Source organism: Vicugna pacos, chromosome 1 (genome assembly GCF_048564905.1).
Source record: "Vicugna pacos chromosome 1, VicPac4, whole genome shotgun sequence".
Classification (NCBI taxonomy): Eukaryota; Metazoa; Chordata; class Mammalia; order Artiodactyla; family Camelidae; genus Vicugna; species Vicugna pacos.
In genome coordinates, this window is record NC_132987.1 from 13,265,630 (window position 1) to 13,287,062 (window position 21,433).

A 21,433-nucleotide genomic window follows, 5' to 3' on the forward strand; every position below is an offset into this window, starting at 1 on the left:
ATGTTTGGGCTTTTTCTGAATAAGTTTTGATCAATTCTCAATATTTTTCTCTGCATTAAATGTTGTAAAATAAATCATTTTTAAATTGTTGAGAGCCTGGTAGACAAGCATACAGAATCCCACTGATTCTTATTTTGCAACTTACTATATGTAAGAAGCTATAACCTCAGCACATGAAGTGCATAAGCCTAAGATGATTGATACTGCAAGTTCTTTACAACCCAGTAACAGAAACATTTTATTTTGCTTTTTAGCTCCTGTTGACCTTTGACCCTATACTTGTTGAGAAGGTGGCTATTCTGTTACACCATATCGTGCAGGATAACCCACAGTTACCTCGCCTTTATCTTAGTGGAGTGTTTTTCTTTATCATGATGTACACGGGTTCCAATGTGCTTCCTGTTGCTCGGTAAGAGCTCTAATGAGAATCTATTTTAAATGATTAGAATTGTACATGGACAGATTATTAAATTTTTTATGAGTACATCATTGCTTTTATTAAAATTGTCATTATACAAGCTATTTATGTGTCTGGAAATTTGAAAATTAGAAGAATAGGGGAATTCAGAATAACACTACTATATCTACCACAAGAATTATAACATCTAGTAGTTAAATCTTCCAAATGTAATATAACTATATTCACGTTATATATGCAGTTTTACATTTGCTCAATTTTTTCAATTTCATAATTTTAGTATGACCATAATTTAAAATTTTTTTCTTAGTAAGTTTTTACCTTAAATGGAAGTAAGCAGTTTGGAAATACGGATTTACAAGTTGCCTTTTGTGACTTTTATTTATATATAAAAAATATGATCTTAGAAAAGTAAAGTTACTAAATCTAAATCAGTTGCCTATACCTGCTAAGTATTTTTTTTTCTCCTAGATTTTTGAAATACACACACACCAAACAGGCTTTCAAGTCAGAAGAGGTAAGCCAGATTAATCCTCTGAATATGTAACTTAACAGTGGGTAAGCTATCTTGACACTAGAGTTTCCTGAGTTGTGTGTGTTCACTAGATTATAAGCACTTGAGGGCAGGTATTGTTTTATTCATTTTTTTAAATTCCTTTTAGTACCTTGTGCACAGAAAGTCTAAACTAATTTTTTTAATGAAAAGAAATGTTGCCTTTAGACTTAATACTGAAATTGTAGATATGAATTATTGCCTGACATTGCTGTAAATATAATTTTACCTTTGGGTAAAATTTATCTTAGTAATTTTCATAAATGATTCAGTATATAACTGAGTCTCATATAGTCAACTAAGACTCAGTAAGACATCAACCTTGTTTTTGTTCAGATCCCAATGTAGCAGAAGTGCTAAGCTTCTTTTTTGAAGCTAGTTAATTTTTCAAGTGCCCTGAAGTGTTCTTGCCATTTTACTGAGGAGGAAAAGTAGGAATCCAAAAAAAATGCAAGTACCTTTGACAAAATATAATTTTACACCTACATTTTGCAGAGATATTTATTGTAAACACATAACTGAAGGGTGTTTAAAATTTGGTTAGACTTTTCATGGAGCGCTGATTTGCAAATTTTATTGAGAGCAGAAGAATGAACCAAAACTAGATCACCGTGTAAGAGACTAACCAAGGAATGTTACACCACTTTGACAACAGATGCTGGACCAAACTGTCTGTTCTATAGAGTAGCCATTTAAGCCCGAGAAAGTAATCTGTCTAATAATATTGAAGTGATGACCTTAGAAGTATGATCTTCTTAGCTTTATAGAAATAGAAAATATAAAAAGGGTTTTTAAAAAAATTTGCTTCTAATGCCACCACCTTAATGTAACATTAGGCATTTTGGGCATTCTTTTTTCCTTTCCTTTTTTTCTGTGAAGTTATACATATGTAATTTTTTTTTCAAATTTTATAATATGAGAAACTATATATGTCATTTCACTCAACAATATTTTGAATAATTACAGCAAAACAGTGTTTATTGATAGCAGAACTCTGGATGTAGGAACTACCAAATAACAGTGTCCTAAAGAGCAGAACAGTTCTTCACCTAGAAGTTTAATAGAAGTGAATTTATGGCTTTTATTAGTAAAAAGCCTGAAAATATTCATTGTCTAAATGTGTATTTGCCCTAAGTGGTAAAACCATGTCTGGGTTTTTTTTCCCCTACCTCTTTGTCAGATCCTAGAGGAATTTGCCTAGAAGGAAATAAGAAAAGTATTTATAGTCTTCAGGATTTTTTTCCATCAGCTAAAGAAATGAATTTCAAATTTTAGTTTGATAAAGTATGAACATTACCCTGACTCCATTTGGTCAGCCAGAGGATATAGAGTTCTTAGGTACAGTTAATTATAATTACTTAATAGAAATTCTCCATCTAAGTTGTAGCCACATTTCATGAGGATGAGCTCTTTAAGATCTTGATTTTTCTGGACTTCTTGGAAAACAGAAGCAGGTGCAGTTGGGAACTACAGCCAACAATATAACACAGAGTAAATGATATAAATCTTTGCAGGGTCTTCTTTGTGTTGTTCATTACTGTTATATGTGGTCAAAGGCCAATTGTCCTAAACAATGTTGGCAGCACCTGACACCTGAGGAGGTTAAGAATGCGGCAGGGCTAGAGGGAGCTGGCTCCACTTGGAGCCCGTGCCAGTCCAGTTTATACCGGATGCCTCACACTTCACGTTTTGGCATGTTTCCATCTAAATTTCCAAAGCCTAAAAGCATTTGTTCCATTTGTTCTCTTTTCTTAAAATGTTCTCTAACCCTAGTCATTTACTAGAAAACTGAGAGATAACTTTAATGTTTCTGACTTTGTTTTGTTTTGTTTTGTTTTGTTTTCAAGACAAAAGGACAAGATATTTTTCAGAGAAGTATACTTGGGCACATTCTACCAGAAGCAATGGTTTGTTACTTAGAAAATTACGAGCCGGAGAAGTTTTCTGAGATTTTTCTAGGAGAATTTGATACTCCAGAAGCAATCTGGAGCAGTGAAATGAGGTAAATAGCCAGTTGATTGTGTTTTATAGCCAGAATCTTTACTTCTTACCATCTCATTTGAATTCTGTCGAATGAACTACTTTCACTAGTTGCATAATCTAGAGCCACAGTGGTCATTGGTGCCAAATCAAGGAACGAATATTGACAAGGCCTTAAGCTTTTCTCTGTTCTAACACGGTTTGACAAAATTACTGTCACTTTAACAGAGCTTTATGTATAAGGGTGTATATATATATATATATATATATATATATATGGGTAGAGCCTATTACCACTGGTTCTTTAAGGCAGTGGATTATTATGTATGTATGCAACATGTGGATAAAATCAAGACACTCTCTCTGGGTATTTGGAAATAGAACTGTACCCCACTTATTAAAAACGATGCCCATATGGAATGGATCAGACTAGAAATCTGAAAAATCATTTTAGAATGAGGCCAGCACATTTTGACCTTAATCGTAGGAGAATCCCTTAGGAAAAGTTTCCACCTAGAAAAAGGAGAGGCCCTGAAGCAGATGTCGGTGTCCAAATAGGTTCTGTCCAGGAAAGACTAGGCACTTCATAGTTCCAGATCTTGTCTGCTTCTTTGTGGAGAACACCGCAGTCCTCTTAACTGGGTGACAGTCGATCTTCTGAGTCAGTTACTCGTTCTCCTTTGACTGACTTCACACGATGCTACCAACTGGTTATCATTTGGCTTCTCTTACAGGCTGGCATATGCCAGCCACCATTTTGAATATATTCTGTATGGCAGTTATATTTTTCATTGGGAACAAGTGTATAGGAATATGAATAAGTTTATAACAGTTATTCTATATAGTATTTTTCTCCTGAGATTGATTAATGTGAATCCCCCTGTCTAAAAGATGTAGCTGTCTGTATCCTGAGCAAATTGTTCCTGCTTAGCTGAGGGCCAGGCCCTAGACCCTAGATTGTGGTAAATTAACTAAAATGAAGACCATGCAGGGAACTTCTTTGGTGTGGTAGCTGGCTTGATAGCTAATTCCTTGGCTGTTGCCCTCATCCATGCACTATACCATTTGATCTCCTACTAAGTGAATTTTTAGTAGGAAGAGCTGGTAATATCAGCCTTTTTCTCTATGGTCTTCTTTATAAATAGTATTACAAATGAGTTTTTATCCATTGGGTGTTTTTACACAACAAGTTTAGAATACCCTGAGTAACATTCTTACAAGCTCTCATTTTAGGCCAATAACTGAGTTACTCTAAAGAAGATCCATGTAATTACCTTGCATGATTACCTTTCTTAACTTTTCTTTAAAATAATCCCTTCATGATGCTTGGAGATTTTTCTAATTGTAGGCGCCTCATGATAGAGAAGATTGCTGCCCATCTTGCTGATTTCACACCTCGTCTTCAGAGTAACACAAGAGCACTTTATCAGTATTGTCCTATCCCAGTTATCAACTATCCACAACTGGAAAATGAACTATTTTGTAATATTTATTATCTCAAGCAACTTTGTGATACACTCCGGTTTCCAGATTGGCCAATTAAAGACCCGGTAAATCAGCAGATTCATTTGTGCCTCCTTAACCTGTAAAAGTAGCCTCTGATCGCTTCTGAGGATTTCTTCTTTCTGTGATGAGGATGATAGCTTTCATTAGTGTTCCTTCTTACTTCAGCACTGTGTAGCCCTGAGTGTCGTTGAGTATATTTGGGTAAATCCCAAACTGAAAGACAGTTTTTTCAGGGAGCATAAAAGGACTTTACGATCTTGATCTTTTGTGACAGAAATGAAACAAACTGACTTTCGTGTATATAACACATACTGTAATACATAATAGCTTGGTGGGAGCTTGTCTTTCTAGCAGATTGATTAAGCTGGCAGATGCTGGAGTTGGGCAGTCTGGGCCTGAGTCTCCATGTGGCCATTAATGGCTCTGTGTAACATTCAGTAATACACTGCTGGTCTTCTCTGAGCCTCAGTTATGGTCCTCAGACGATTGCTACTAATAGCAGCTATTTCATGTGGTGGTTTGGGAAGATTCAGTGAGAATTCACATGAAAACAGCATAATTCCTGGCACACACTGAGTGTGACTTGCTCATTTGTATAGTAGTAGCTACTCTCTGCCCGTCCACAGTGGCCTTGGGAACCCTCCAGTTTGAGCCCCTGGGTATCTCCTGGAAGCCTGGAGTGAAGTAGGCGTGGGTGCCCATGTTGGTCTGTTACTGTAGCAGAGGTTATACCGTTATCCTTACCATCAAAACATTTCAGAACAGTTGCCGTTTGTACCACCAAGCTGTGACCAAATGAAGGCAGGTTCTGGATTCAACATGAGATCCTAGAAAAGATATGGGCTTCTTAGTCAGACCTAGTTTGAATCCAGCACCATCACTTATTAACTGTGAAACATGCAGCTGTCTCTCAGAATCTCAGTGTTTTCATGTATTTTGAGATTTTATACAAAAATTAAACCTGCTGCAGTCTGTGAAGCATCCAGCTCCTTGGCATACAGGCGTGCAGTGAACCTTAGCTCTGTCCCCACCCGCTACCCAGACTCCCTTGTGTTCACTGTCTCTTACATTTGTTTGAATGCCAGCATACCGGTAACGATGTTAGATCACCTGCTTGCTTTCTTACTGCAGTGTATCATCTACTAATTCCAGAGTTTTCCATACTTTCTGAACGTTTCTTTAACAATTAAGAGTAGAGACAAAAATTGGCAGAGAATTAAAATATCACTTAAAAGTAGGGGAATATAGCCCCATAACAGATAACCTTGCTACCTGACATTTCAGCAGGGCTAAGAAGGTGATTTTGGTTACTTGTGTTTCAGAAAGCTGTTAATTGGGTAGCCTAGAATGTCAATTTAAAAAATACGGCACAACAGTTCTGTAACTTAAAAATTATATTTTGAAGAAGTTTGATAGATGTAAGTTTTAATCTTGTCTTTTAAGGTTAAGCTTCTAAAAGATACCCTTGATGCCTGGAAGAAGGAAGTAGAGAAGAAGCCGCCTACGATGTCAATAGATGATGCTTACGAAGTGCTGAACCTCCCCCAAGGACAGGGGCCGTGAGTCGTTTTCAGTATTGCCTTACCTATTTTTCTCGCAGTTTGTGTTACGCGTGAGGAAGAGACATGCTAGCGGTATGTCTAGAATCCTAAATGACAGGTGTACAGGAAAGAATGCAGATTTACTGTATTTCTTGATCAGTGCAGGTTTATAGTAGAATAGGCGTGTTAGAGAAAAATAGTTTAAAAGACATTTTCTTATACATAGACTGAATTTGTACATTTTTGGCAAGGCTGATAGTTCAAATAACTTAAAATTATAGAGCTTGAAGTAACATTTTTAAAAATTTAGAAATTTCTTTTTAGTTCTTCAAACCCCAAATAGGGTTTTGTAATTTGAAGTGAATGATAACCTCGCCTAGGGAACATGTAGGTTTTATCTTTCACATTGTAAAGATAACACATAAGAATAATCTTACTTAAATCTTACTGGGTTCAATTTGATGCCTAGTAAATGGTCTACACAATACAATATTCTTAAAATATTACTTCAGATGATCGTGTAAATATTTTTCTTGCACCTTACTGTATTCATAAAACAAATTTTCCTATTTAACAGGCATGATGAGAGCAAGATTAGAAAAGCTTACTTCAGACTTGCACAGAAGTACCACCCTGATAAGAATCCAGAAGGGAGGGTATGTCCTGCCTTTGGAATTAGGGCTTTGGGTTGACTTCCTTTTGCTTTATTACTATTTTAGGCAGAGAAAAGATCTATTCATCCTGTGTGTCAGTGTCTGCTTCATAATATGTGTCCAGAAAAAGTATAAATTTTGATTCAGACTTTTAAAGTCATCTGCTGCCGGTATTCCGTGATCTTGCCTCTCCCAGCTTCCTACTACAGTACCACCTGAGATTCATAAAAGATGAAGTCACATAAGAACCACTACAACTAGGACTGATAGTCTGTTGCTAGCAACTTGGAGTAATTCCCACTGATTTCAGGGTCAGCGTTTTTTATTAGAGATAGGCAATATTCCTGAATAGGAACAGCATTGGAAAGATGCCACTTTTATATGTTTAAGGCATTTTCAGTCAAAAGCCTGGAGTATTTTTGAGAAATTTATAGCAGTTCAGATTCATCTGGGAAATAAAATAAAAATCAGGATAGGAAGAAACCTTGAAATCAGTATTAATTGCTAGAATTAACCTACCAGATATTAAAATACTCCACAAAACTATAATAGTAAAACAGTATTATACTGGTACAAGGATTAACATGTAGATCAAGGAACATAATATAGAGTAGCAGTTTAAGAGCATGGATTTAGGAGTCAGACCTGGGTGTGAGTCTTACTAGCTCTGTCAGCAGTGGACTTTCTGACCTTAGGCAAGTTATTTAACATTAGCTAAAAAATGAAGATAATGATGGTACATGCCTCACATGGCTGTTTTGAGGATTTAGTGAGATAACGTAGGTAAAGCATGTAACACAGTACCTGCCTTAGTACTCAGTAAACAGCAGCTCTTATAACTATTTTTATAACAACTCAGAAATTGTCTCTAGTGTTAATGAGTTTAACATAAGTATGGTATAAATCAGTGAAGAGAAATTTTCAGTAAATGGTACTGAGATCATTGAATAGCTATTTGGAAGAAAAAAATGTTTGCCACCTAGATTACAATAGGAATGAATTCCTTAATGTAAAAAACAAAATAATAACTAAAGTTGCTGGTGGAATACAAACCAGCTGTGTCCTGTTTGAGCTGTGATTTGAGATGTTCTAAGTTAAAAATTGTCTTTGGTTACATGCAGGATATGTTTGAAAAGGTAAATAAAGCCTATGAGTTTTTATGTACCAAGTCAGCAAAAGTCACAGATGGGCCAGATCCAGAGAACATAATCTTAATTCTGAAAACACAGAGCATCCTCTTTAACCGTCATAAAGAAGGTAAGACATGTTATTCTCAAATTTTAATTTACCCTGTAGTTACCTCTGCCATGTTCTTTGCTTCTGTGGCCTGTTTTAACAGATTTCTTACTATTATTGCAGAAAACTCCTTAGAACTGGATTTTGAAACAGTAGAAGAGTAGTTCTCTATAAGAAGGTCCAAAATGTTGTTTATCTTATACCTTTCACTTCTTACCTATGTTTTTCAATATTTTACATTTTTAACAGTTTCTCATTGTTCCTTCCTGAAGGACATTTCTGATCTCTGGAGGTACTTGGTTAGCTTCTTGTGTAGCCATTTAGCAGGAAACATATTAAATAAGATCTAAAATGGATCTGGAATTTAAGGTTCATTAAATGTTATTAAATCACATATAGAAGACTGTAGCTATCCAAAAACTCTAAAGGTAGAAAACACCAAGAGTGTTGTTTTTAAAAAAGCAACAGAAACTTTTGCCATAATTATAGATATCCCCCCACACTTCATTTCCAGTGGTGGCTCTCAGAATCCTCTGTTCCTGTAGGACGGTTGGGAAAACACTGGTACAGATGAAATAGGTGTGATTTCAGGGTACAGAATTGTTGGGAATTTCCAGCTCGCTTTTAGGGCCATTTGTGGTAGACATAATAGTAGCAGCCAGAAAGCTAGGAACACATTGAAAAATTTTAAGACTTGGTTGGGGGTAGGGAGTTAGGGTCAATGTGGCAGGTGTCCTTTGGTTTGGGAACTAAACTTGACTTACAGCACAAAGTGGGAGACCAATTTGCTCTGTAGGATAATGGGAGAAAAAGAGAAAGCAGTGGGGATTTGAGATAAGCAGGAGGACTGTTGGGTAACTGGAGACAAGAGGAGTTGCAGTCTGAGTATTGGAGGGGACAGCATGGGGCTCTAGAAGTTTGGTCATTAGAGAGCAGTGATTAATTGATTCACTTTTGCATATGAATTCAACAGAAAGTATTGGTTACGTCTCATTTATCACTAGTCAGAATGGGTTTAAAGAAGTCTTTTCAAACTACTGGTTATTTTTTAATTGCAGTAACTGTAGTAGCCACAGGGTGCAGTTGTGGCTCTCCATTGGGTTGCATCAGGGTGAGAATGTTTTTTTAGGCTGTCTTCCACTCTTCCCAAAAGGAGTTTGTGTCCAATAAGTTTTGGGCTGGGGATCCTGATCAGATAGGACTTAAGATTAATTCATTATGCTTTCTTACCACATACATGTATGTATGTGTTAGGGCTACAAGGACCAGTTCCAAGGGGGTTTTTAAGCTATCTTAGTAATGAGTTAATTTAAGGCAGATGATTGGTCATCCTCAAAAGGGAAAAAGCTTTATACTGATGTCAAGTGGGATGACAGAGGTACTTAGGAAGTCAAAGCCAGTTAATTTGCATATTCCTGCCTGATAAATTAGTTAAAAAAATAGGATGAAAGGAAGAGAGGAATTGAGCACTTCCACATTTCAGCTTTTCCTTTTAAATTTGCTTATCAAAACATGGAATCAACCAAGTATAGCTAATAAATTAACTATTTCTACCTTGTATCTCTAGTAACAAATTATATTCATTATTTTCAAGTGTTTATTTTACGGTAACTAGTAAATAGAAAAGTGTGCTTGTTATTCAGAAAGCAGAATGTAAAATATTCAGTGTCACTTAAATCAGATGTCTCTCATTATGTCTTTATAAGAGATAAGAACCACCTCTGGTGCATTGTCTGTGTCTTGCTATCTATGATCAGGTGAAAAATTACAAAGATCACATGGACAACATAGAAAGTAAATATTCTGAAAAGGATCAAAATCACTATACACCAAGTTCAGTTAATCTACTAGAAAATACTCTTTTTCTAGTAGAAACATTAATAGAAAAGTCAGCCAAACAAATTTGCTAGAAAAAAAAAGATCCAAGGGATTTGTACTTGGTTTAATTTTGTTTTATAAATTGAATTAGGAGACATTTAAGATGTTGATTATTTTAATCTCTTTTTTTTTGGCAGCGTAATTGAACATAGTGTCAAAATTAACATGATCATCATCATTTCAGATTTACAGCCTTATAAATATGCCGGATACCCTATGCTAATTCGGACTATAACAATGGAAACTTCAGATGACCTCCTGTTCTCTAAAGAATCACCGTTGTTGCCTGCTGCTGCAGAGCTGGCTTTCCATACTGTTAACTGCTCAGCCCTCAATGCTGAAGAGCTCAGGAGGGAGAATGGAATTGAGGTGATGTGGAAATGACCTTTGTGCTTGTCTTCAAGCTAGGTTGGGCCCATTGTATGACTCTTGGCAATAGAAAATTCAAGTACAAATATAGTTGATTCAGTTTCTTGAATGTATTCCAACAGATGACAATGTATATTCTCTGTATTTTAATATGAGGATTAAAGGTAGAAATGGAGCTTTATTTCATAATGTATGAATTAGAGAGTACTGGATTCAAGATTGGTGAACTTTAATGTTACTTACAAACTAGTTTAGTGGGAATGCGTAAAAAGAAACTTCTAGGAGTCCTTTGTTTACTTGTTTATTTAACAAATGTTAGTTCAGCAAACATTTATTTACCAAATTTCTAACATTAAAAGGTTATTAATGTTTTATTCCTGTCAGAAAAGACTTTTCAGACATCAAGTCAAAATGGAGAGTTAATGGCTGAATTCTGTCTCTGCAGGTCCTACAAGAGGCATTTAGTCGCTGTGTGGCTGTCTTGAATCGTTCCAGTAAACCAAGTGACATGTCAGTACAGGTGAGGCTAAAACAAGGTTCCAAGAAAGATACAGCAGACCAATGGTTCAGACTCCAGCCTCTGTGAGTCTCGGGGTGCTCATTAAAACCTGGGTTGCTCGACTCTGCCTCCTCTCCCTCTCCCACAGCTTCTGAGTCAGTAGGTCTGGGGCAGGAGCCTGAGAAGTTGCTTTCTAACAAGTTTCCAGGTGATTCTGATGCTGTTGGTCTGTGTATCACATTCTAAGAACCACTGCACTAAATCATATGTGATCTGTTGGCTTAATTTTTCTTAAAGTAGAGAATGGTGTAATGATCCCTTGTCCCTGTTGCCCAGTTTCAAACAGTTGTCATTTTGCCATTCTTGTTTCATTTATCTTCTATCCTTTCCATAATTTCCTTCTCTGCCTCCCTCTCCTGTCCCTAATATTTACAGTGGCTTATTTTATGCTGAATTCTTTGACAGAAGATCCATCAGGAATTCATGAAGATCATTGTAGAATTCATCTATTTATGTGGCCTTTTGTTTATGCCAGCAAAATTTAGAGTAGAAGACAGTTGATAATGTATAACTGAAATGTGCTCTACACTGGAATTGGACACAGCATTGTAAAATGACTATAACTCAATAAAAAATTTAAAAAAAAAGACAGTTGAGTACAGGCTTTTGAGTTTCATCCTCTATTTTGTAGTACATGAATAGAATTCTGGACAAAAACGTTAATTCAGATGGTGGCAGACATTATCAGTAAGGACTGGAGAGTATAAATATTCGAGGCTTTCAGGTTACATACAGTCTCCACTGAATTTTTTTTATTTTTCATTTTTACAATTCTTTAAAAATGTAAAAATCATTCTTAGTTTCCTGGCCATACAGAAATAGGTTATGGTTGATTTGGCCTGTGGGTCCTAGTGACCATGCTTTGCCAACCCTGCACCTATAGGAAATCTAGACCAGAAATGCTAGTAATTCAATAGAAATGTTCTGTTAAGTTTTGAAGCATCATATGTACGTACCATTAAGCGTTATTCATGAGTCTCTGCTGATTTGATTTCCACTATCTTAAATAAGGAATGCATGTGTGACTCTCCTTTTTTTTTTTTGGCTCTATTGTGTTGTCTGCAGGTGTGTGGACACATAAGCAAATGCTATAGTGTGGCTGCTCAGTTTGAAGAATGCCGAGAGAAGATCACAGAAATGCCTGGCATCATCAGGGACCTCTGTCGGGTGCTCTATTTTGGCAAGGTAGAGGTCACTTTTGTGGCTTTCTGGGTTCAGTCAGCAATGGGTTTTCTTGTCAGGTAGCCAGTCCCCAATTTATAAACAAACTGTTTTCCTAAAATTATTTTTAAGTAAATTATATGGACCTCTAAAAGCATCTTCTCACAGAAGCCTTGCTGTAAATACAGGCTTTTGTTCCTGGGCTGGTCCACAAAGAGTAAGACTAGAGTGACATATCTAGAGGGAAGCCGATCTCCTCTGAACATTGAAGGAGAGGCAGGGAAGCATAGAAAGACGTTTAGACTCCATCAGTCTAATGACAGTGAAGGACCACGTTAAACCTGCAGCTTAAGAGGCAGGTCACTGCCTGGTGGAAAGGCTGTAGGGATCCCAGAGCTGGCCGTTTCCTTCCACTCTGAGAGTGCTGAAGGGAGGTTGACTGTGGGTGATGTGACAGGTGGCTGGGAAGGGGCTTTCTCAGATAACTAGGCAGAGTGAGAGTTGTGTTGGAGTGGAACAGGGTTGGGATGCTGATCCTGGGCTAAGTTATCTCAGAGTAAGGAATCTAATGAAAATATGTTCTCAGTTTTATTTACTGGAGGTCCTTAGAAGTGTTTAATAAGAATAGACTCTAATATAAAGAAGTAAACGTGTACACCTGTGCTAAAGATATCATTGATACACTTCTAAGATCACTGGCATGTGAGTTGCTATTAAAAGCCTTATTAGTATTTTTAAAAATCAAAAATGTAAGAAGTGAAACAAAACTATATTCCCAAGTCTTTGAACACTAGCCTCAAAGATAGTAATTCTGTGTCTTGTCACAGGATTACTGTTAAATTTAGGCTTTAATGGACATAGGATTCAGATTTAAACTGGAATTGAAAATATAAGAGGAGGTAAACATACAGTAAGACAGCCAGCTTGACATACATTCACAGCCAGTTTCTCTGGGGAGCTTTTCTTTAACCCTGTAATTAATTCTATTATTCTTATTCTCAGAGTATTCCACGGGTGGCCGCTCTTGGGGTAGAATGTGTCAGTTCTTTTGCTGTGGATTTCTGGCTGCAGACACACCTATTGCAGGCTGGAGTTTTGTGGCATCTTCTTGGTTATCTCTTTAATTATGACTACACACTAGAAGAGAGTGGCATTCAGAAAAGCGAAGAAACAAACCAGCAGGTAACTTGAACACTGCTTTAACATTGAATTTGAACCCAAACCATAGGTTAATACAAAGCAAAGCCCCAACTATCCAGGGCCCCCAAGGCATAAACTGTTTTTGAAGATAACCAAATTTATTGCTGTTTTTAAGTCCTCTAACTTTTTATCTTAGCCATTTGTGCCAGAAGGATTCAAGGCAAGGGAATTTGTGATAGCATATATTGGTTATAAATTAATCTTTTCCTGGTTACTCAGTCACCTTTATGATTGCAAAGTTACTGCTGTGTATCACAGGGAAATGTAGCAATGCTATTGGGCTCGTGGGGCTAGCTCCCCCAAACACTTGAGAGCTTGTCTGATTTTCACAGATATTTTTTGTCTATCCGATTATCTACAGGACTCTGCATTGGGTATAAATGAGTACATAGATTCTGATGGTCTTTCATATAAATAAAAGAATAAGCTCCCATGCATAAACTCTCTGCCATCAGTGTTGGGAGCTCCAGTGCCTTTTTTGTTTATTTTTACTTTCTGCTCCTTAATAATGTTTCATACAGGTTTGATTCTATAAAGATACTATTGCCTGCGTAAGATAATGGATTCTACTTTAATGTCTTATTTTGTAACAGGAAGTAGCCAACAGCCTTGCCAAACTGAGTGTCCGTGCTCTAAGTCGTCTTGGAGGGTATCTGCCTGAAGAACAGGCAACCCCAGAAAACCCCACCATAAGGAAAAGTTTAGCTGGCATGCTGACCCCCTATGTTGCCAGGAAACTTGCTGTGGTCAGTGCTACTGAGGTATGTGCTTCAGAGGGAGCCTGGGTTTTGATGAATATTGCAAGATCCCTTACATAGTAGAGGAACATAGCAATGTTGATTGCTCTAGGAAACCTAAGAATTGAAAATGCTCACATGCTTGTTCTCTGAACCAAGAAATTCGGCTTATTGTGGATTGGTGCTGATGATATCAGCTCTGTAAGTCTATTCTGTCTGTAAGGGTAAATTAACTTCATGTTTCTCCGCTGTGGAGCTCACCCTAATTCTTGATAAACTTGAGTCATAAAGGGCTAGGACAAGAGAGCGAACTTGGAGAGAGGGCTGGGAGTCAGGAGACCCAGAGTATATTTTTACCTGTTTTTTAAATAAACTATAACTTTTTTGGACTCAGCATTGAGATCCTAAAAGTAAATGCATACACACATGCATGCGCACATATATGACAAAAATAAATATGACCATGGTAGATCTCCCAACCTCTTCTGTAAGCATCATTGCGAAACAATCTAAGAATGTAACATTAGAGTATTGACCTATAGAAAGCCACTAAATAGAGTACTATGAAAAGTTAAATTGTATAGATATGTGTAAAGACATTAAAAGATGTTTAAAGTATTTTAAGTGAAAAGCATAAGTCCCATTTTTGGCATTAAAAAAATGAATGGATGGATCTGTATCCATATGTTAAGTAGTTATCCCTCCCAGAATGGCCGAATTACAGGCTATTTTAATTTTGTTATGTTTTCTCTAATGATCATCTAATACATTTATAAGAAAAAAAGTCCTCAGGGTTCCAAATGTGTAGAGTATTTCTGGGATTTTTAAACAGCTTTTTTTTTTTTAAGTGCAATCTGATTGAGTCTGTTTTTTTGTGGAGATTGTTACTTTTCAGAGCCCCTGAGTAAGAGGGAAGAGCTTTAGATGCCAATCTTGATCTTGATTCTTTTTCTGGACTTTGTGTTCACCAATGTTATATACTTTGCTGACTGAAAACATTCTATCCAGAAATACGAACAAGTTGTTGATTACCTACTATAGAGAAGGGGGAAAAAAAGTGACACTTCAAAATCCTGTCCTGAACTCCATCTGGACTTAATAAAATGTTTACTTTAAATTGCCATGTTTATAAAATGCTTAAACACGAAATATCTTGGGTAATTTTCACCATAACAGAGCAAATGGTAAGACTGTGAAGTCGACCAGACTCAAATTTGAATCCTAATTTCACCACCTTAAGATAATTGAGACCTGGGACAAATGATTTGATCTTTCTCAGTCTTGGTTTTTCTCAGCTGCAAAATGGATACTGTTAACACACTTGTTAGAATTATTGAGATGTTTTATACTTAAAGCATCTGTTACAGTGCTTGGCATGTAATGGGCAATTTTAATATATGCTAAATAACTTCAGTGTTTCTTCTGAGTTTATAAAACAGTAATATTCTGCCTCCTAGATTTTGAAGATGCTTAACAGCAACACAGAGAGCCCTTATTTGATATGGAACAATTCTACAAGAGCAGAACTGCTTGAATTTCTTGAATCCCAACAAGAAAACATGATTAAAAAAGTATGTTATTGTTTTATAAAGTTCTTGGATAACTTCCAGTAATAGAGTCTCCGGAAATAGAAGTTAGTGTCGGTAAAACAGAAACCCATTATTTCTCCATTTGGTGATCATCAAGCTAGTAGCTTTTTGCTGTCTAATATTTGATCCATTTGATAACTGCATTCTTACTGTATTTAATAGTACATTAGGATTTTTTGTGGTGTTTTGAGTTACCACTTACATATAGCTGCCTTCTATTTTAACCATTCTTTAAACACAGAAGCTCTGTTTTAAGTGTTCTCTTTAGCTTCTTTCCCTCGGTAAATCAAAATTGCTTTCTGGTATCGACATTGAGTAATTTTTCCTATCCTGCCACCATCTAGTGGAGAAGCTGTTAAGCCATGAAAAAAAAGACAGTAGGATGGGAAATAAGGAGAGGGCCTAGATAATGTATGTATAGATGATTGAGTCTTGATGGTTTAGAAGACAGTTATATTTGTGGGTTTGGAGTTTATTAAAGAGGAACCATTGCTGTTATTTCCTGAATTACTAAAAAAAAAATTTTTTTCAAGGCTTGGTCTTTTTTATTTCAGTGTAGTATGCAAAACCGTTAGAAAAGCTAAGGTAATAAAAACTCAGCACATCAACTACTGAGTTAAATAGGAGACACATTAATAGTATGAATTACTCATACTTCAGAATTTCAAAACTTGGTTTTGAACTCATTTCTTGGTAGTCACTCGGAGCTCTTTGTAGGTAAACGTTTTGAAAATTGCAGAGCGAACAGAGCTAAGGAGGACAAGTCTCGGATTTCTGTGCATCATCTGTTCTCTCACCAGAAGAGACATAGTATCATCTTCTTTTTGTTGGACCCTTTACAATTTATTATGTACTTTTACATAATATTTCAGTCAGTCCAACCTAAATTTTGTGCGATTTTAACCTAAGTCTACATCTTGGGACTATTTTTTTACCCCATTCCTTTTCTATCTTTTTCTTTTCCTTTATTAAATGGAAACTTTTCTTGATTTGTCAACCTCTGTTACCCTGCTGCTTTTATTCAGAGACCCTGTTTTCCAGCACTTTCAGTTAATGTATTTTTTAAAACCCTTTATTTCTTCACTCTCTTACCCTATATCTGATGGGGCCAAATGTCTGCTGAGCGGAGTAAGAAGGGCGAAGTATTATCCTTGCTTATAGACGTCAGCTCTGAGACGTTTCATTGGCTGATCTCTGTGATCTTTTGAAATTTTAAAATGAGTTATAATGTTGATCTTTGGATTAAAAGTAACAACTCTGCACCTGTTCTGGAGTCCACATTACCAGTCACAAACATGAAAATTGCACGAGTGCTGTGATGTGTATCCTACCACGTTTTTCCTTTATGGAAAATGAATGGCTCTTTCAAGTTATTTGTCTGTTATTAAGCTGAATATGGATTGATTTATAAACCAGACACGAATGATTCCAGTTTACACCTAACAGTCTATTTTCTTTTTTGAAAAGGGTGATTGTGACAAAACATACGGATCAGAATTTGTCTACAGTGATCATGCCAAAGAACTTATTGTAGGGGAGATTTTTGTGAGGGTGTATAATGAAGTCCCTACTTTCCCACTCGAGGTAAGCTCTCGACTTTTAGTTTTGTCTGATACCTTGATCATTTGTTATTGAAAGCAACTAGTTTATTCACACTGTATACATCGAAATAATACCTGTTTTTTTGCCAAATGCTTTATGCTAACTTGGGTATATGACAGGTGACCATTGATAACTTATGAGCCTCTTTATTTTTAATGTTGAAGAATTTAATTTTGTGGATTCATAAATAAGTTATTCCTTTCCCAGCTGTTCTTATATTTTGTGCACAGTACTGTCCCACTGTGTCATGTGTATATGCCTTCAACTTTTACTGATGTCTCATGGAAGTGTAAGGCCATTTCCATGTCAAATTGCTTACACTGTCATACTGAATATCAGACCACCAGACAGAAGTCCTTCTCTTATTAGAAGAAATTAGGAAAGCACAGGTGGAAAGCAGAGAGAATTTTAAGATGATGACTAGAGTCACACCAGGTTCATCTTTTGTGATGATCCCTAATCACTTCCAGAAGCAAATGAGGAGCTTCTTTTTCTTCTTAGTACTTAGGGATGGTGTAGGAAATTTTTGTTGTAGTTTTTTTGTTTTTGCTTTTTGCCCTTGGAAAAAAAGGAATTTACTAAACTGTAATGTATATTATTTACCACAGAATGATACATACAAATCGCTGTTAAGCAGAATGAGTTCAGTGATTTGTGCAGTCTCTTTGAAGATTGTCCTTTGACTTTATATTTTAAATACATATAATTTTTAAATATAAAAATACAACGAAATATAGAAGTTACATATCATACTATGAATTACTTTGGTAAAGGGAAGACACACTCTAGTCTCAGAATTATACCAAGGTACTGATGGGAGTATATCAGGTCTCTAATGGATTAGGAGGAAAAAAGTTAAGAAATACTTTCTAACGCATTTGGATTTTGTCCTGTTTCTCCACCCACTCCCCCTTAATCTGCAGTTGTATTCATGCGTGTGTATAATTTAATCACTTTCATAGCTTGAAATGTTTTTGTTTTTGCTATAGAGTCTTCGCTGATAGGTTATTTTCAAAGGTGCACATGTTTTTAAATATTTTTCCATTCAACTTAGGTTCCAAAAGCATTTGCTGCAAGTCTCTTGGATTATATAGGCTCCCAGGCCCAGTACCTCCACACATTCATGGCAATCACACACGCTGCAAAAGTGGAGTCCGAGCAGCATGGAGACCGCTTGCCAAGAGTCGAAATGGCTTTGGAGGCTCTGAGAAATGTCATCAAATATAATCCAGGTGTGTGACTGTACTCTTGATCAGTAAGATCCTTACAATAGAAGAGCCCTAAAAATTCCAGTTCTCAATTTTATCAGGGATAATTATTCTTGGTTATGATGTTATACTTAGTATAATATTAAGAGCTGATCCCATAATATTTTTACCTATGTATGGTGGAGAGAGAGGTCAAGTCACCATGCTTAGAAGTCATATCTAAGAGCAGGTAAGTCTCAGTGAGTTGAAAAGGCAAAATAACTTATTATAAAATTGCACATTGATGATGTAAGTTAACATACAAGTGTAAGTGCTTAAATTAGATTTATCTGGTGATCTAATTTTTGCCTCTTTTGGTCCTTAACACTATGCCATATGTATATGGGCCATTCATATTTTTGAAAAACTGCCTGAAGTTATTCATGTATAAAAATTAAAATAATTTAAAAAATAATAATTAAAATAATAAAAAATTTGTTAAAACATATTTAAGAGGACATTTCTAAGAACGTTATCAGGGAGATGGGTGAGTGGAAAATCCAACAGCTTCCAGTTCTAACTTTGATAAACCAGTATAGGCGACAAAACCTAAAGCAGTAGGAAACCAACTTAAGTTAATTGAAGACCTCACATCTTTTTTGTTAACACTTAAAATTATACTGCAGGTACTTTTTTGCTCTTTTCACTGTATGTTACAGTTCTATTAAACTTCTGACATTTGGCTATTGCCAACAAATGAGTTAAATAAAATAAGCAATAGTAATTAAATGTTGTTAGGAAAATTAGTCATTCCCAGGGTATACATGGGGATGTTATTAAAGGCCAATTTTATAAAACCCTGAAGAAAACTTTGTTATTGTTCGGAGTTGCATATTAGGTACAGAGAAACTGCAGCAAAGCTGGCCATCGATTTGGAACTTGTTTGTTTGTAATGTAGTCCTCAAGTGGCAGAGTTCTCAGTCTTAATCAAAAGCCACATGACGTCACACTCTCCCCAGATGTAATTAGGCAGAGAGAGGTAGCTCTGAGGTCTAGCGGTAAAGAGGAAGAATCCCACCTTACACTTTTCATTTTTGAATTGTATTTGGACTGTGCGTTTGGTAAATTTCTTGTTTTCAGCCTGTGGGCTAGCTAGCGGTGGGGATGGAAATGAAAACAAAACAAGCCTCAGAAGCTCTAATAGTGCTTTGCTTCTTAAGATTTACCGTGCTTAGTGATGATACTTCACTTACTTCATGTCACAAATGTTGAGAAAAGTTTTTTGGAGACTTATAGTTGATAGTAACCAGCAGTGTACATTGGTTTTCGAAGGTCAATAATTTAGAGCATCTCTTGGTAATAAAAATTAAACATTTTATTTTTACTCCATAGGCTCTGAAAGTGAATGCATTGGACACTTTAAGTTAATATTTTCTCTTCTTCGAGTCCATGGAGCTGGTCAAGTACAGCAGTTGGCTTTAGAGGTGAAAGGATTTTGTACTAAAGCATGTTGTCTTTCCTACCACTTACTATATATATATGGTTTGAGTTTTGATTAATTACTATCAGAAGTTTCATCGAAGTTTGCATGTTCTTTTTGTGTGTGTGTGTGTGTGTTTTGCCTTTTAAGCCAAGTGAATATTTTTAAAATTTGAATTAATATGCTCATTTTGAAGAGCAAGGTGGCATAGTGTTGTTGAAGGTAGATCTCTGTGGTCATTGTCTGTCATGCATTAGAACTTGGAATGCGTTGTGTAGTGCCATGTGGGGTGAGTTAAGGAATGGGTTTGACTCAGGAAGCTTGGAAGCCACAGATCAGCAAGGAAAGGAGGCAAGATTTCCCTGATCTCCGTGTCCCCACATGTTGAGATCGGGGCACTCTGGTTGTGTTCCAGGGAACAGACACTCCTCCTCCCCCTCCATTGCTCTCCCTTCTTATGAGTCTGATACAAAAGCAGCCTTTCCAGTGAGGGTGTCACACTGTTTACAGGAGCTGTCTAGGAAAAGCAACTGCCCAGAACCGGTGGGCTGTAGGGGTTCGAGAGTGGTTAGGGGGGGCCCTCCTTCAGGAGAATGAAATCATTGGTCCCGTAAGAAGCTGTTTGGGTGGAGCCTTTTTCTCTGGGGGAAGTAGGGGGAACCCCAGTCGCAGGGGGCTCGTTCGGGTGCCCGGGTGTACTGCCGGGATCTTTTCCCAAATGATCCTGCTTGTTGTAGTAAGCACAGTTCGTTATGAAGAATTCAGCCCTGCAGTTAACAGGTTCATGGGTAACTGACAGGTTAATGAGTGACTAAGTGTTCTTAGATGGCGTTCTGGTTTAAAGAAGATGTTTAGTAAAATAATAAAGGTTGGATTGGTTAAAGAGCTTAACTAACGTGTTCTTTTCATTGAAAAGTGTGCTTCTCTACCTGTTTCCTTCAAGTACCTTGTAACTTGTAAGATAAGCATTATTAGATCTGCATTTTGCTTTGAGATGCTGACCACATGGTTCAAGTTAAGTGACATTGATCTTTGGATGCATATTATAAAAGTTAAACATGAGAGGTCAGGCTCTTTGAAAGAAAAATATACCTGTTTCTTTATAACGGAAAGATAGACCCAATCTGTTGTACTGGGCACTGAAGACATTTACTTTCTCCCTCTAAAAGCAAAAAGAAAGTCCCAGTAATGAAGATCACTGATTTCCTAATCACTTCCCACCCCAGGTCTATGACTGGAAAACACTGCAGCGTACACCATAGTTCTGGAGCATGGACTGATGTAGGATTGAAGGCTTTTTTTAATCTTGAGACTGTAAATTGGTGCTAAAGTATTTGTTTAGATTATTTTATTTCTTACCTCTAAGTTAATAGAAATTGAATGTTCATAATATATGCATTAGTATTAACATATTTTATTTCTTCTCAAAAGATCGAAGTAATAAAGCCAATCTCTTACAATTAAACTCTTGCCTAAAAATTATTTTGTCCTCCAAACTTTTTTTTCATTTTGGTGAAGCCTTAAATTTATCTAGTTCTGACTAATTTGACTTAAATTTGTTTAAGTCTGAGATTATTTTCAAAACTCTTAATTAATATCCTGTTGATTAATTTTCAGGTTGTGAATATAGTGACATCTAACCAAGATTGTGTAAACAATATTGCTGAATCAATGGTTTTGTCCAGTTTATTGGCTCTTCTACATTCTTTGCCATCAAGTACGTATATTCACAAATGGAATTTTCAAAACCACAGCACAGTTAACCCATGGAGGGGAGCAGTTAC

The 21,433-nt window shown here is 36.4% G+C and overlaps 1 protein-coding gene across 1 annotated transcript in view; it reads left to right on the top strand.

Annotated features, from left to right (window-relative positions):
• Positions 1–21,433, top strand: part of DNAJC13 (DnaJ heat shock protein family (Hsp40) member C13) — a 108,992-nt gene that overhangs the window by 69,838 nt on the left and 17,721 nt on the right. The window contains exons 30-46 of the mRNA XM_006214570.4: positions 255–409; positions 890–935; positions 2,819–2,973; positions 4,300–4,501; positions 5,901–6,016; positions 6,576–6,654; positions 7,773–7,908; positions 9,950–10,134; positions 10,580–10,654; positions 11,759–11,878; positions 12,857–13,036; positions 13,648–13,815; positions 15,249–15,362; positions 16,848–16,964; positions 18,037–18,214; positions 19,562–19,653; positions 21,267–21,366. Coding sequence (XP_006214632.1) covers positions 255–409; positions 890–935; positions 2,819–2,973; positions 4,300–4,501; positions 5,901–6,016; positions 6,576–6,654; positions 7,773–7,908; positions 9,950–10,134; positions 10,580–10,654; positions 11,759–11,878; positions 12,857–13,036; positions 13,648–13,815; positions 15,249–15,362; positions 16,848–16,964; positions 18,037–18,214; positions 19,562–19,653; positions 21,267–21,366 — 2,218 coding nt within the window. The remainder of the gene's footprint in view (positions 1–254; positions 410–889; positions 936–2,818; positions 2,974–4,299; positions 4,502–5,900; positions 6,017–6,575; positions 6,655–7,772; positions 7,909–9,949; positions 10,135–10,579; positions 10,655–11,758; positions 11,879–12,856; positions 13,037–13,647; positions 13,816–15,248; positions 15,363–16,847; positions 16,965–18,036; positions 18,215–19,561; positions 19,654–21,266; positions 21,367–21,433) is intronic.